General features: G+C 34.3%; 2 protein-coding genes and 1 pseudogene across 5 annotated transcripts; 2 read left to right on the top strand and 1 right to left on the bottom strand.

The window, feature by feature from the left end:
* Window positions 1-540: 540 nt before the first annotated feature.
* On the top strand, window positions 541-4414 carry LOC120265669 (uroporphyrinogen decarboxylase). 4 transcript variants are annotated; one of them, XM_039273621.1, is made up of 6 exons: window positions 541-747; window positions 1099-1217; window positions 1675-1785; window positions 2326-2514; window positions 2682-2807; window positions 3732-4414. In XM_039273621.1, exons 1-6 carry the CDS (start codon window positions 648-650, stop codon window positions 4251-4253), a joined length of 1167 nt encoding a protein of 388 aa, XP_039129555.1. In that variant the 5' UTR covers window positions 541-647; the 3' UTR covers window positions 4254-4414. The 4 variants fall into 4 exon arrangements, with proteins under 4 accessions (XP_039129555.1, XP_039129554.1, XP_039129556.1 ...); XM_039273620.1 differs by having other exon boundaries at window positions 543-747; window positions 1096-1217; XM_039273622.1 differs by lacking the exon at window positions 541-747 and having other exon boundaries at window positions 1094-1221.
* Window positions 4415-7843: 3429 nt separating this feature from the next.
* LOC120265490 lies at window positions 7844-10567 on the top strand (annotated as a pseudogene).
* A 1500-nt stretch (window positions 10568-12067) lies between these two features.
* On the bottom strand, window positions 12068-13835 carry LOC120264610 (adenine/guanine permease AZG1-like). The gene has a single exon (XM_039272430.1). It carries the CDS (start codon window positions 13816-13818, stop codon window positions 12151-12153), a length of 1668 nt encoding a protein of 555 aa, XP_039128364.1. The 5' UTR covers window positions 13819-13835; the 3' UTR covers window positions 12068-12150.
* Window positions 13836-16861: the final 3026 nt, after the last annotated feature.

Genomic DNA, 16861 nt, shown 5'->3' with positions numbered 1-16861 from the left:
GATCGTGATCTAACGGTTGATATTGATGAATAATATTATTATTTACTATATTATTTCAAATAATAATTACTATATATATTACTGTAGTAATTATTATTTATCAATGTTAGTTGTTGGATCTTTGATCCAGATTGATAATGAACATTTATAAATTTTTTTGTTTTTATAAATGTCTATAGAGAATTGATCTTCATATATGTATATATATTTGATAAGATTTATCATACTGTTTTATTTTTTAAAAATTAATGATGAGTAGTTGCCATTTCTGGTGATTAGAAAGAGTGGTAAATTTATTAAATTATTCATGTAATTATAAGCTTTCAAAGAGAAAAAGGAAAATTTATCTTAAGAAAATGTAGGAAATATACACATCCAATCACTCAGCTCCATATCTGGATAAGCTAAACACTGGTGTAAGATAAGATATATTTCCAGTAAATCCCGAAAACACCCCCATGATCAATGGATATTAACGGAGACACAAAGAGCTACTGTTATATAGAGATCAACATCTACAAGGGTAGTCAAGTAAATTCATGCTGGAAGACTGTGGGAGCGAGAAGGTCTTCTTTCTGGTCAGAATTCGATTTTGGGAAATTTCGAAGGTTTTTTGAGGAATTAGGGCAAAAGAATTTGGGGTTGAAATGGCGTGCATTTATAGCCCGTTTTCAATCTCATCACCTTCGATTTCCGCGAGATCTCGAATCAAATCGAAGCAGTTCGCAATCCGATGCGTCGTTGGAGGTATTACTTCTTTTTTATTTCAATCTATGTGGTCATTTTCCAATTAGGGTTTCTTAATTTGGTTTTTTTCTGTTTAAAAGATGGAATTTTAGATGAACTTTCTCATTAATGGAGCATTCACTGAATTGTTGTAGTCCTCGTTGTGAGACTTGTTTGAAATGCTACTACATTCTACTACATGTTTGAAATGCTACTACTCATTATAAGACTTGTTGGAGCATTCATTTGAGTCTGAATTGTTGTAGTCTTCATTATAATCTCCAATTAGGTTGAATTCATCTGGAATCTCATGCAACCTGGTTTTGTACACTGGAAAGGTCTAAATTTAGCTTCTTTTTTTTTGTGAAGAAGTTGTTGCAGAACCAAAAGTTGCAAACTTGGCGGAGCCGCTACTACTACATGCTGTCCGGGGTGGCAAAGTCGATAGACCCCCAGTTTGGCTTATGAGACAAGCAGGGAGGTACATGAAGGCAGGTCTAATAATTGCTAAAAAAATTTTTAACACCATAAGCTATTCATGTTTGAAATATGTCAAGTGTTGATGTGAAGTAGAATTCAGTTTATTCTTGCCGCTGAGCTTCGCTATTTGAAAATATGTGGGCTCACTATTCCAGTTGTATTGCCTGGGCATAAGGATTGATGGGACATTGGTAGACTAGTTCTTACATTTTGGTGTAAGGTGTCTCTAAAAGTTGTGGTTAAATTATAAAATTTCTTATCCAGCACTGGAAGGAGATGGAACAGAGTCTAATTTCCAAATTTGTTCCCTTTGCTAATATCTTTGTGCATGTGTGTGTGTGTGTGTGTGTTTTTGCGCGTTGTGTTTTCTTGAATGGTTAAGCTCTATTCTTTTTTTTTTTCTGTGGAAGAAAATGTTTACTTTTTATGCTTAGGAATCTTATATCAATTCTATATTGGTCTTTACAGAGTTATCAAATGATATGTGAGAAGTACCCTTCATTTCGTGAAAGATCAGAAAATGTAGATCTTGTTGTTGAAATCTCTCTACAACCATGGAAAGTTTTCAAACCTGATGGAGTAAGATCTTTTTTGCCCATAGTTTTCTGTCACCTTCTTCATCCTGTTGTTAAGTATGAAATAATAGCTTGGTGATTCAGGACTTATTATTACAAACTTATGCAAGTAAGCTGTTGTCAAAGAACCTCTTTAGATATGAAAACAGTATGCGGAAATGCATCTTGAATGCAATAATTCTTCGTATATGTTCAATATATATTCTTTTGGCTGGGTACCTGCCTGAAATATTGTTTCATTTTAACTTACATTGTGTTCATTCCATGTCTATATTGTTCTTAATAGTTTCAATGTACTGGTTGAAAGAACAACTATGCATTATTTATTTCTCCTTTTTCCTGTTCTATTTTAGTATTTGTGGATCAATGTTGCATCTCCTTATTGTCTTTAGAAACAAGTATCAGCAAAAAGCTTAATTAAATTGGTCATGAAGTTATGTAGCACAAATTTCTTTATCCATGCTGCACTTTATTTCTTTGATTATTTGCCAAAATGCTCCTAATTCTTATGTGTATTAATTATGCATAATTTTTCTTGTGGCAGGTTATTTTGTTTTCTGACATCCTGACTCCTCTCCCGGGTATGAACATACCATTTGATATAGTGAAAGGGAAAGGTCCTGTCATATATAGTCCTTTAAGAACATCAGGTGATGTTGATCAAGTGAGAGAGTTTGTTCCAGAAGAGTTCGTTCCTTATGTTGGTGAAGCACTGTCTATTTTGAGAGATGAGGTCAATATTTCATAGACTTTGCTTAATTGGTTGTGAGTAATTGGTTTTTAGCTGTTCATGATTTTATTTGTTAGAAATCTTAGTGGATAAAAACTCTTTACCAAAGGTTTTTTTTCTTTAGATATGCTGGGCAAGGTTTACTAACCAAGCATTTCTTTCTTCATCAGGTTAAAGATGAAGCTGCGGTTCTTGGTTTTGTTGGGGCTCCTTTCACCCTTGCATCATATGTGGTTGAAGGGGGTTCATCCAAGAACTTCACCAAAATAAAGCAATTGGCTTTCTCTCAACCCGAGGTACAACATAAAACTATATTTTCTTACTTTAAACTTAAAAGCTTACTCATTAGTTATCAATAATTCTATGTTCGCTAGCAATGCATTTAGCTTCTGTTCTCCACATTTACTTAGTATTGTTTACGAGTAACTTGCCAAAATATATCTTGGATACAATAACCTAAGTTCATCTATTAATAACCCACCAAAAATCATTTGTAATTGCAGTGACAAGTCTGTGTTTTTTGCCCATCCATTTTTATGTTTCCCGATATCTTTCTGTTTTGATCTAAACCTGACATAATTTTGTGCTCCAAGCCTCCAATTACATCTTTGTCAAGACTGTCACTGATTGCAATGCTATCAATTAAGTTATCATGAGATTCAGACATCTTAACTTTCATATCTCGCTTTGTTTTCAATTCAAGGGTCATGCCCCCTTGAATTATTCAGCCTTGCACTCTGCCCAGTGATGGCAGTACCATGGGAGCCTATAGGGCCGTGGCTCCTGCAAGTTTGAAAGGTTGGGTCTACCATTGGATAAAGCTTTTGTTCGCATCTAGAAACACATCATTAGTGTCAAAAAACGATTAATCAAAACTCTGTAAAATGTCGTATTTCTTTCCAATTTGTGGACATCATTGGTTAAGTTGTCCATTGCCAATCTGGGTATCAAAGATTTCAGCTGAGTGATCAGTCTCTTCATTTGTGCCAAGATAGAGACCTGCAGTTGCTTATTATGATATCAATGGATAGACACTCGAGAGCATCTAGCTAAACTCAAAAAAATAGCTATCACAAAATTGATGCATAGTGAACTGCTCTTGCCCCTAATGATATCATGCTATGAATTTTCTAATCCGAACCTCTGATATTATGCATCAAGATTGTGTCTATCACTGTCTCATCACCTTGAATTATGATATTGGTTCTTGTTTTTGGTAGGTTCTTCATGCATTGCTACAGAAATTTGCCAACTCGATGGCAAAATACATCAAGTACCAAGCGAACAATGGTGCTCAAGCAGTCCAGATCTTTGATTCATGGGCAACAGAATTAAGCCCTGTGGATTTTGAGGAATTCAGCTTGCCTTATTTGAAGCAAATTGTTGAATCTGTCAGAAAGACACATCCGGATCTTCCTTTAATCCTCTACGCAAGTGGATCAGGAGGATTGCTCGAGAGACTTGCTATGACTGGGGTCGATGTTGTTAGTTTAGACTGGACTGTTGACATGGCAGAAGGCCGGAAACGGTTGGGTCTCGATGTAGCCGTCCAGGGAAATGTCGACCCTGGGGTCCTCTTTGGATCAAAAGAGTTCATAACGAAACGTATTCACGATACTGTGGCCAAAGCTGGCAATAGTAAACATATTTTGAATCTCGGTCACGGCATCAAAGTAGGAACACCAGAAGAGAATGTCGCACATTTCTTCGAAGTTGCACAAGGAATCCGATACCAAATGTAGTGTTTGTCTTCTCAGTTTCATTTGTTAATTATTGTGTTCTTCGGCGCTCATTTTTTGTTTGCGAATAGCATTCAATTCTTAAACTCAGAGAACGTGTAATATTAATATCTGACAATTTTCTTGCTTGTGCAATGGATTTGAATGTTCAGGTATTTCTTGTATTCTTAAGTGCGAAACATTATGATGCCAATTAATTTGCTATTTTTTATCACCAATGCACCATATTGTAAATAATAATAATAATAATATTAATAATAATAATAATAATAATAATAATAATAATAATAAGAGTATCCATCATCTAAGTACAAATATAAGAATGTTTACAACAATTTTAAACAGTGTTATATAGTTATAATGTACAGTAAATTTACGAAGTATTTATATGAATAATAACAGTTGGACGATCATTCAACAGTTATAAATAAACATCTATAATAAACAGTTATCTCCGTACAGATGTAGATGATCGATTCAAACTCTAATAATAATAGATAAATAAATAAATGTTGATTTCTTAGTTATCAAGGAAAGATCTTTGTGGTGACGGTAGACAAGCTTGTAGGTCCAAGTAATAAGTAATTAGATCTAATATAGATCCAAAGGTGAACTTCAGCTGTTTTTATTCTAATTCTTTTATTATATTAAAATATATTAATTAATTAATTAATTAAAAATTTACTTTATTGATAATAAGTTGAAATTTCATGATAACAAAAGGAATATGCAAAACATTCTTGGATTCCTTGACATGATGAAGACTTCAAAGAAAAAAGGGTGAGCTCTTCCAAGCCATCAAAAACCAATGCTGTGGAAACATTTCATTGGAGAAGAAGCATGAGTCATCAAGCCAATGAACAAGGACACTTTATTTATTTATTTCTTTTAAAAGGAAGCTTTCTTAGTGAGCAAGATGGTGCAACTCACACATTGATGTTGTCTTAAAACAAAATAATAAATAAATAAATTAAAGACAAGTGTCATAAGATTGTAAGAAGATTTTAGAATACCATTCTTGTTTTCTAAATGTATACAAATAATAATTGAATTATTATGGGCCTACATACAAAAGAAGAGTAAACTTGGCACCAAATTATACAAGTGTCATATACAAAAGCAACCATGCCATTGCCAATCAATGGATCAATCAATATGTATGTTTTAAACAAAAGTTGGAGTTGTGCATTTGGTATCTTGTTGCACCAAAATTAGATGTAGTATGTGGTTGGGGATTATTCTTTTAATTTAAATTTCAAATTTCTTTTTTCCTTTTTAGTATTTTCAAAAGTTTGAGTATGCCTATTTCCTAGCATATATATATATATATATATATATAAACCCAACCACAACATGCGAATCTTCTCACGGTCTCACCAAACAATAAATAAATAAATAAATAAAAATATTATGAATCTTATTTTCTATTAATTTATATTTTAAATTACTTTTTCTTATTTAATATTTTCAAAAGTTGGTTATATCTATTTCCTAACATAAATATATATAGACCTCCAACCACAACATGCGAATCATCTCACCAAACAAAAATAAATAAATAAAAAAAAAATATTATGAATCTTATTTTCGATTAATTTAAATTTCAAATTACTTTTTCTTCTTTAATATTTTCAAAAGTTAATTATGCCTATTTCCTAGCATATATATATATATATATATATCCCCAACCACATCATGTGAATTTTCACCAAACAAAAATAAATGAATAAATAAAAAAATAAAAATATTGTGGATCTTATATTGGCTTTCATTGGTACCACTAAAATAGGCAGAAATATTTTTTTAAAAAATTATTATAAATAAAAACTGGTGAATAATTAGAAAAAGAAAAAAAAAATTCAATGTGGGTCCCATCTTGATCACAACCGTTGATCCACAAACGAACAGCTGATCCATCGATTTCATTTAAAATGACTTAAATGCCCTCGGACTTCATGCAAGCTAAAACTTAACAAATCAGCCATTTAACGCAAGTTCGAGGGTAAATTTTAGGAACATTTCAAAAAAAAATAATACCAAACATGACTTGTTAGTAAGCAAGTCTGTCAAACGTTGACGGGTATTTGTGGTATTTATCACGTGATTGGGCACACGTGTTGGTTAAATATTGGGGGAATCACGTGACGTCAATGGCGAGAGCATCAAGCCTCCCCCGCTACGGCAATTGCCCTCAGTTCTCATGATATTTCGAAAACCTCCTTGAATTTAATTATTATTATTATTATTATTATTATTTGGACGCAATTGCCCTCGGCCCACCGTTCCGCAAAAAAAATGAGTTTTTTATGCTAATAAATTATACTTTTGAATTATATATATAAATTAATTATCATTCGGACGCGATTGCCCTCAGCCCACCGTTTCGCAAAATGGGTTTTTATGCAAATTATACTTTCTAATTGTATATATACATATTAAATTCTTTTTCTCAACCCAAAATGATTTCCTTGAACCTTTTACTGTTTTCACCCTGTGGGAGTTAGAATTAATTCCTGTTTACTTACTTCTATCTTGGGGGAAGAAACGTTTGTATTTTTGGTAATAAATGAATATTATTATATGGGTATTCGGGTGCATGGTATACATTTATACTCCAGTGCATTCAATTGATGATGAAAAAAAGAGAATTTTTTATTCAGTTCTCCACCTTAACGACAGAAAAAAAAGAAAGAAACTTTCATGAAAAAGAAGCAGATGGAACACTTTCATAAAAATTCTCGTAGAATCGGGATTCACGACATTTTTCTTAGGTTCAATACACTTTTTCTTTCATATCCTAAGATGACAATACCTTGTGGGAAAAAAATTGATTTGTTGAGATGGAAATACAAATATCACTATTACTTGAGTTATATATAATTTAAGTTGAGAAACAAGTAATTTAGTAGTAAACCATCACAAAGTTCACAAAGGAGTGAGGGTTCGAAACCTTGTTTTATAGTATTGTTCTGATATAGTATTATTTATCAGTATTATTTGTTGATTTTAATGCGAGTCTCATGTAGAAAGAATAATATTTCCTCCGTTCCAAAATTACATGACAGAAAAATTCATTTATAAAAAACCATTAAGCTACTGTAACTATTATAATTTATACTTGCATATTCTTTTGATAACACCTTGTCACCTTTGTAATTTGAGTTATATAATTTTAAACATTCATATTATTATTATTATTATTATTATTATTATTATTATAGTATATTATCTTTGGAGAAGAAATGCATGAGCAGCTTTCATAGGAGGATTTGGAAATTTAAATTAAATAAAATATTAGAAAAAAAAATGACTTGCGTTTTATTTTCAGCTTAACTTTGTGTATTTGGAAATTTTAATTATATGTAAACAAAATATTTCATTTTATTTTCTTTCTATTATTATATTTAAAAATTGATAAATAAATTGAACTACAGCTCACTGGAATCCAATCGTTCCAGGGTCCTTTCTTTATTAAGACGTAATTTTGCTAATGTTAGAGGGCTTTATTGTAATTTCAGGTCTTGAACAAGGGTTTGATAACAGCGATGTATGTGTATATATATATAAAGACGAGAATGTCTGAGAATCCCGAAAGCATCGCCTGAGAGTAAAAAAGAGTGGGTTTTGAGAAGAAGGCTTCGATTTCGATTTCAATTGTTCTAAAAATCTCTTCTTTCTTCGATCTCATACCTCTTGATCGACCGGAGGGTTGATTTTGGGGGGTTTTTTATTCGTCTTCCTCGCGTGGAAAGGTGAAAAGATCTAACCTCTCACAAATTGAATGGCCTTTTTGTTCTTGTTTTTTTAAGTTTAATAGATAAAAATTGATTTTGAATGTGTGAGATGTTGAAAAGGATGTTCCTTTTCTTGTTTTAGTATGCCCTGATGGTTATGTGTGTGTTTTTTGTGTGTGCTATTATGGATCTTTTGTTAAATTTTCATTTCGAAAGATTGGGATTTTCCACTCATTTATGTATTTATATACTCTCTGTTACTGTTTTGCTTCATGGTAATGTGGATGTTAGAAAGTGGCTGATTTCCTCATAATATCTTGATTTTTCTAATGTGAATTATATCTCGCAATTATTGAATTAGGAACTCCTGTGTGTCCATCATATGGTTTTAGTTTAAATTGGTTTGGTTTTTGATGATGTGGTTCTGGGTATTTCATTTGTATGTTTTCTTAGTTACTGATTCCATTTCAACCTGCTCGTCTTTCATTCCTGCTAATTTTTTTAAGCTAAAGTTGTATCTTTTAGATTCACTTCCTCTTTTAATATTATGAGTATGTCCACAATTTAATTTAATGGCTTTCATATTTATATTGTTGTGTAGAGGATTTGGGTTCAGGAAGTGTGTTATGATGCAAATCTCATACTGCTTTTTGTTATTTATCTTGTTGTAGATGTTACTAATATACTATCTTTTGCTAATATATACAATCTCAAGTTGATTTTGGATTAAAGTTGCAGGGAAAAGAATTGGAAGAACCAAAAAAACCAGGGAATGCTGAAAGATGTGTGTGCTTGCGGAGAATTTATCGCGTGAGGTTTATCTGTTCGTAGCTCCATTTGAGCTGCCCTTATTTATCCTTGATGAGATTGGAGACTCGGTGCTTCATGCACAAAAACTGAATGGAGCTCAGAATTTAAAGAAGCCTGTCGTGCTAGATCACGACATTGGTGACGACGGTTGAGATCGACCTCCCTACTATCCCGCATTTGTGGATTGTTTGCAATATATATTGATTGTTGTTTGAGATATATATACATATCGTAAATGGGGACAGAGAACAAAGGAAGTTCTGTTTTGATGCAAAGATATGAATTGGGAAAACTATTAGGTCAAGGAACTTTCGCCAAAGTTTTCCATGGCAGGAATCTGAAAACCTCTCAGAATGTTGCTATAAAGGTGATTGACAAAGAAAAAGTTTTGAAGGTTGGTCTCATGGATCAGATAAAGCGAGAGATTTCGGTAATGAGTTTGGTGAGACACCCTTATGTTGTTCAGCTTTATGAAGTCATGGCAAGCAAAACTAAGATATATTTTGTCATGGAGTATGTCAAAGGTGGTGAATTGTTCAACAAGGTTTTTGAAGGGGGAAAACTCCGGCAGGAGCTTGTGAGGAAATATTTTCAGCAGCTGATTAGTGCCGTGATTTCTGCCATAGCAGAGGTGTGTATCATCGTGATTTGAAACCAGAGAACCTTCTTCTGGATGACGATCGAGAATCTGAAGGTGTCTGATTTTGGTTTGAGTGCTCTTGCCGAGTCGAAAAAGCAAGATGGACTGCTTCATACTACCTGTGGAACTCCCGCATATGTTGCTCCTGAGGTGATAAATAGAAAAGGATATGATGGAGCGAAAGCTGATATCTGGTCATGCGGAGTGATCTTGTTTGTCCTCTTGGCTGGTTATCTCCCTTTCCAAGATCCCAATTTGATGGAGATGTATAAAAAGATCGGAAAGGCAGAATTCCAGTGTCCTAATTGGTTTCCTAGTGATGTTAGGAGATTGTTACTAAGGATACTTGATCCGAATCCTAATACAAGGATCACAATTGCGAGAATTATGCAGAATCCTTGGTTCAAAAAAGGACTTGATGACAAACTAATGCAGAACGGAATGGCAACGACAGAACTGGTGCCAGTGGATATTGATTCTGTTCTTAGTTCGTCTGACACTGGTAAGACAGAAGTGAAGCAAGAGATGGCGAAACTGACAAACTTGAATGCTTTCGACATCATCGCTCTCTCTGCAGGGTTTGATCTTTCCAGTTTATTCGAGCAGACTGACAACCGAAGGGAGGTGAGATTTACTTCTACACAACCAGCTTGGAACATTATTTCAAAACTGGAAGATATTGCAAGAAAACTGAAGCTTAAGGTCAAGAAGAAAGATGATGGAGTCTTGAAAATCGAAGGATCAAAAGAAGGCAGGAAGGGAGTATTGGCCATTGATGCAGAAATCTTCGAGGTCACTCCTGCATTCCATCTTGTGGAGATAAAGAAAACAAACGGCGATACACTCGAGTATCAGAAGCTAATGAAACAAGACATAAGGCCAGCTCTGAAGGACATTGTTTGGGCATGGCAAGGTGATAAGCAGCAGCAGCAGCAGCTTCAAGATGAAGAAGACAAGCATTAAAAACTTTCCACCATTCTACTGTTTTGCAGTTGTTATGTTTCAGTTGTTACTATTGTCTATGTTTTTTGAGTGGGCGCTTGTGAGCTTGTTTGCATATGTTGATACTTCCAAAACGTGTGCTGTTGGACATAATTTAGCAATGGAATTTTGTTGACTTTTTCACATGTGAATTAGATTTGTTTGTCCATCAATGATGCTATTCATTTCATTACTTAATTCTGTAATCATACACAAGCAAACACATGAGAGAATGAAGTAATGAGTAGACAAGGCATGCTAGATGCTAGACAGGCAAAACAGATAGTCTAAAGAGTATTAGAGTTGCAAGTTGAGAGAAAGAGAATTAGAGGGACCATTGATCCAACCATTCCCTGTTTATTAGGATATATACATATATATCCCTCTAATGGGGTAGCCTTGCAGACAGGATCTTCTCTTCCTCCAATTAGATTGTCATTTAGTGATACTTTTTTTTCATGGGATGATGGACCTCAAGGATTTTGAATGTGGAATCATAGAACTAGTTGTCAACTAAGCTAGATTCATGCATGGTTTGAAATCATTTACTGTTAGGTTCTTACTGTTCTACTAGTGCTCCATGTCGGCCATTAGATTCAAACAAAAACATCATAATGGTTGTTTTAATTGACCATCAAGTCCTCTCAGATGTTGAATTTTCATCAAAATCAGCTAAAACTATTGCACCCACTTCCTTCAAATATATATATATATATATATATTAAGACAGGTCGGCAAAGCAATTCCTTAAACAAACTAAAACAGAAGAGAGAAATCTAGCATCATTAAAGCTAACCATAGAATAACAAGATAAACCTCATGTCCACTTATGTAATGAACTAGAAAAGGTCACTAAAAGGCAGCACAATGCCACCCATTGAGCTCACATAAAGCCGCAAAGTAAGGAATGTTTGATAGGTCCGTTTTTGGATTGGTTTATGAAATAAATATTTATTTTTAAACTTGTATAAAGATGGTTCCAACCTAAATGTTTTCATAGGTTTTTAATCCACAAATTTTCCAGAAATTATTGGCTCTAAATCAATCTAAAATAAACGGTAAGAGTTCTATAAAAGGTAGATTTTGTCCTATGGGTATTATTTGTATACACATTACTTCTATCACTTGGATAAACTTTTGATGATAAGGTATTTGGTCTAAATCAATAATGCATTTAACATATTAATCATTTAAACATATTAAAATATTTAAAATAATTTTAGAGTTTTTATATAGGGCTTTTTTGTCCTGCTGATGAGCTCAACCCTGGTGAGTGTATATAGATGTGTTGAGATCCGAACTCGTGCTTATACTGTCTGTCTATATTTGTTATATATATATATATATATATAAAAAGAGGATGCATCGTCTGTCCACGTTCATAGATTATGGGCCGTTGGATTTCAATCCAACGGCTGCACACCGTTCTATTAACAGTAACACTCCGCACTATTTATAAGCACAGTAAAAAGTGAGATGTACAATATTTTAATATGAACCATATAATTAATCTCAGCATTGTAACTGAATCAATCGCAGTCGTTCAATCCTATTAAAATTACTGTACATCCACAGATGGTGTTTGACAATATATAAAAGTAGAAAAAACAAAAGAAAAAAAAAGATAAAACTTTTTTTTTACTATATATGTGTTTTTTTTTCCCCATGTAACTCAATCCAATACATTTGATAATAAGATTATCATAATTATCAGTTTTGACTAGATTTCAGCAAATCAAATGTCAAGTGTTTTATCACTATGATTATTGGCTCCGCTAGCAACAGTGTTTTCCACCCTCTTCTTCATCTTCCTCTTCATCACCAACCACCGCCATGCGACGATCGCCCAGTCCCATGCATGCAAGACGACGTAAGTTCCGATGCCGGCGATGAGTCCATAAGCAATCGAGTACGTCAATGGCGTCAGAATCAGTGTCATAAACGCCGGTATAGCTTCCTTCATGTCTCCCCACTCTATCTCCTTCACTGACTTCATCATCATCACTCCGACGAGCACCAACGGTGGTCCTACTGCCCACGGCGGTATCGAAGCTAGCAATGGAGTGAAGAAGAAAGCCAGCATGAAATACCCGGCCACCGTCATCGCCGTCAACCCTGTCCTCCCACCTTCTCTAATCCCGGTTGAAGACTCAAGAAACGTAGTCACCGGCGAGGTACCAAGTAAAGAGCCGATGATAATTGCAGTAGCATCAGACATGAATGCAAAATACTGGCCTTCAAAGCTACCATCATCGGCAACAAAGCCGGCGAAGTTAGCCATGGAGTATAAAGTGCCGGTGGTGTCAAGAATGTCTACGTAGAGAAAAGAGAGAAGAGCTTCCCAGAAGAATGGTTTGGTTATGCCTGAGAAACGGAGAGCGCCGGCGGTGGACTGGATTTTGTGAACGTCGACGACTTTTTTGAAATAGTTAAAAGCATCGTCGCCGGAGGGAGTGTTAGGGAAGGTGGTGACTGAGGTGTTGCGGAACCAGGAGATGAAAGTGACGAAGAGAACGCCGTAGATGATGGCTCCCTTGATGTGTTTGATAAGGCATAAGGAGATAATGAGGAAGCCAACGGCGGCGAGCCAGAAGGTGGGGCTGAGCATGCGGTGGTGGAGACAGAAGATGGGGGAGGAGACGGTGGAGTTGGGGAGGAGAACGGTGGTGCCGTTGGAGAAGGTGAGGACTGGGGAAAGGGAGGCACGGTCGGAGACTGGGCAAGCAGCGAGACCTAAAATTGTGGATGGAGAGAAGCCGATGAGACCTATGCCTTGATTGGGTTGAAGGCCGATGAAGGCGAGGAAAAGGCCGATGGCGGCGGAGGAGGAGATGCGGATTGGATTTGGTATGAGTGAAGTGAGTTTACCACGAAGGCCGATGGCGGAGATTAGAAGAAAGATAAGACCTTCGAGGAAGATGACGGCGAGGGCGGTGCGGTAAGGGAGGTTGCCGGAGCCGTGGAAGCCGACTACGGAGTAAGCGAAGTAGGCGTTGGTGCCCATACCGGGGGCGAGAGCGAGAGGGAGGTTGGCGAAGAGAGCCATGAGTAAAGAGCCAATGGCGGAGGAGGCGGCGGTGGCGACGATGAGGTCACGGCGAGCGGTGGAGATGCAGGAAGAGTAGCCTGGGTCGACAGGAGGGAACTTGCAGGTTGGAGAAGGGTGAGTGCAGTCGGAGATGGAGCAGGTGGCGCCGGAATCGGAGAGGATTGAAGCGTTGATGGCGAGGATGTAGGCCATGGTAAGAAAGGTGGTGGTGCCGGCACGGAGCTCGGTTGTGAAGGTTGTTTGTCGTTGGGTTAGTTTGAATCTCCGACCGATGAAGGATTTGGCCATGAAGGCATTGAGGCGAGTAAGGTGAGATGGTTTGGTGGTGGTGGTGGTGGTTCTAGGGAGATCCATAAGATAAGAGAGGGTGTAAGAAGAGATTGAGAGAGGTTGGTTATATTTGAATGGTGGTGGATATATAAATTATGAGAATTGACTTTGAGAATGTAAAGAAGCTTCACAGTTGGAAAATCACAATCATGTAAAAATTTATCTTTGGTTCACTGTGTGTATTGCTTGCATGCATGGGAGAGAGATGTATGGGTCTCTTCACTAGGTGTTCGTTACGCTAAAATCTACTATATAAACCGAGATCAAACCATATAAAGTGGTTGCTCATATTGTTTAGTTACTATTCTTTATTAGTGCTCTATCATCACAGTTTTACATGTGTTTTCATTAAAAAAAAAAATTATGACATATATGATAGACCCGAGAAAATACACTTTTTTGAACTAATAAATATGAATTCCATAAAGTAATAATACAATTGTTTGCTGAGTTTATTCTATGTTTATGTACATCTTTGATTTCTTTTGAAAACTATTTGTTGCTTGTTTATTAAAAAAAATTTATATTTATATACATCTAATGGAGTATGAAGTAGGATGGATAATATTTAATTCATATAATAATATTATTTAAAATATTGATTAAGATCAACATAGATTAAATTGATAATTTTTTTTATAAATATCTAAATGAATTTTTAGTAGTTGAGTTGAAAGGGATTTGAGCTTTTAAATTTTGGTTTGAGAGGTATTGAAATTGAAATGATAATGTTATGGACTACGATATATTTACATCTATTTAATTTTATATTATTATGAAATAATTTAAATCTAAATTAAATTTAATTTCATTTTTCTCTAAATTATTAACTAATCATTGTAACTTTTGTTCTAATTAATTTCTTGTCTAGGTCTATTTCTTTCAACCTAGTTAGGTTTATAATTTGCTTAACTTCTACATTTATTTCTATTCTTTAATAAAATTCATTTGATTGTGTTTCATCAAATATATATATATATATATATATATATATATATATATATATATATATATATATTCCACCTAATTATATTATCATTTCTATTTAATAATATTTATTACTAAGAATTATTTGTTATTTAAATGCATTATTCAGTGAAATAATAATACATAAAACACCAATTCCAATTTTAAATTCATCTGTCATCATACAGCAAAAAGTTATTGGTTATCAATAAAGGAATGGCACAGAATTTTCATATGTCAATTAAAAATAATAAAAAGTTAAAAAAAGCAAGCTGTAATTACTATTGTAAAAGTATTGAAATAATACATGGTGAGGGAAGTAGGGGTCCAAAGACTCCAAACTCCAAAAAAATTCTTTTGCAAAGTTTGTTTTAATTTTTTTAATAAAAGCAAGCAATGGACATGTACTCATGTACATCTAATTTATTCTATCCATCTACTTTTAGTGGTTTTAGATGAGGATCATTCTCATTAACATGGCCTAGCTCTTTTGTCAAATGGTTCCACTCCCAAGAGTTGCACCTTTCTTTTTTTTAAAAAGACTTTGTTAAAAGTTTATGAAAGGTCTAATGACCATTTGATTGAGTTTGGATGGTGGTTAATGGTGATGTATTGGCCATGGTTGGCATCCACTTACCTAATAAAGTGTTAGTAGCGTGTCAGAGTGACCAACTTCAATGTTTGCAATAAAGTTTGAAAACATAGATAAGATGGTAATTGGTTGGTGAGAAAATTAAGCTTGTTTCCATGAAGTTCCATGTACCAAGGAATGTGTCATTTTTATGACTAACTTGATTCTTTGTCTGTCACTTGCTAACTTGTTTGGAGTGTAAGGATGACTTGGAGTAATTTATAATTATTATATGTTTTTTTTTTCAATAAAAATAATCATCATCCACAAGACATATCACTTGCTTTTTTTTGTTTTTAATTTCACATATGCTTTTTGAATTTTTATGTTTAATGAGGGTTGAAAATTAGGTTTTAGGAGCATGTGGTCATATCAATGGGACTAAATCCATGTGAGAGATCATGAGAGAAGTATGAGAAATTGATTAAAATGACACACAAAAAATGTGTGTGATAACTTGGGCTAAGCATATATCTTTTTGGTATTTTTTTGAAATTATTATGAAAAATTTATGGTTAGATTTAATTTGTCTCACTTTGATCATTTCCATTTTTTTATTTTTATTTTTCTTTTTTTAATGTAGAAGATACAATGTCAATGATCACTGTTTTTATCAATTACTTTTGATATAACTTTGACTCATTCTAATTTTATAAATATATATTCAAAAGATGTAATTTAAAAAAATAATTTCAACTGGAAAAAGTTTTTAAAGAGAAGCTAGAAATTTCATATCAACCATTTGAAAAAGCTTAGAGTTTCTGGGACCTCGTGCTGCGAACTCTGATGAGGTTCCAACTTCGAAGGAGACACATTTGTTTTTAGCGAGCTAGCTGAGCTTGGGGGTTTGAAGGGAGTCTTGCTTCCTCATCTTGTTTTATTTTCGCTTTGTTTCTTTTTGGTTGATGTACCACACCTAGTGATTCGTTGCTTTTCGTTTTTAGTCTCTTCGATTGATAGAGTTTTTTGTACTAATGAATGTAGTTTATCCATATTTAAAATAATAATAATAATTTTAACTGCATATTGGGAGGGAGTGAGGCACAAATGGTGCCCTTAAAAGAGATTTCATATATGTTTATATATATATATATATATATATGTATATCTCCATGCATTAAATTTTATTTTAAACAAAAAAAGGTTTTTCCAAACGTATGGTTGAAGCTTGGGTTCAGTCCTTATTATTGAGTTTTGCACAGCCCAGTACAAAGAACGGCCCAGTGGACCTTTAGAATTAAAAGCTTGTACCATATATATTTATAGTATATATATTAAAAATAAAAAGGTTTTTCCAAACGTATGGTTGAAGCTTGGGTTCAGTCCTTATTATTGAGTTTTTGCACAGCCCTAGTACAAAAGAACGGCCCAGTGGACCTTTAGAATTAAAAGCTTGTACCATATATATTTATATATATATATTAAAAATATTACGGTCTGAGTTACAGCATATGGTTGAGCGTACTAACT

The sequence above is a fragment of the Dioscorea cayenensis genome, chromosome 7 (assembly GCF_009730915.1).
Source record: "Dioscorea cayenensis subsp. rotundata cultivar TDr96_F1 chromosome 7, TDr96_F1_v2_PseudoChromosome.rev07_lg8_w22 25.fasta, whole genome shotgun sequence".
NCBI classification, from domain to species: domain Eukaryota; kingdom Viridiplantae; phylum Streptophyta; class Magnoliopsida; order Dioscoreales; family Dioscoreaceae; genus Dioscorea; species Dioscorea cayenensis.
The sequence above is the reverse complement of the archived record's forward strand: the minus strand, read 5'-3'. Positions and strand labels throughout refer to the sequence as shown.

Bases quoted from the DNA above. Each gene is read 5' to 3' on its own strand.
- LOC120265669 (XM_039273620.1), top strand. From the start codon at position 648: ATGGCGTGCATTTATAGCCCGTTTTCAATCTCATCACCTTCGATTTCC. The intron at 1,218-1,674 runs GCAGGTCTAATA...TGGTCTTTACAG, and splicing joins AAGCAGGGAGGTACATGAAG to AGTTATCAAATGATATGTGA. The intron at 2,515-2,681 runs GTCAATATTTCA...TTTCTTCATCAG, and splicing joins TGTCTATTTTGAGAGATGAG to GTTAAAGATGAAGCTGCGGT.
- LOC120264610 (XM_039272430.1), bottom strand. From the start codon at position 13,818: ATGGATCTCCCTAGAACCACCACCACCACCACCAAACCATCTCACCTT.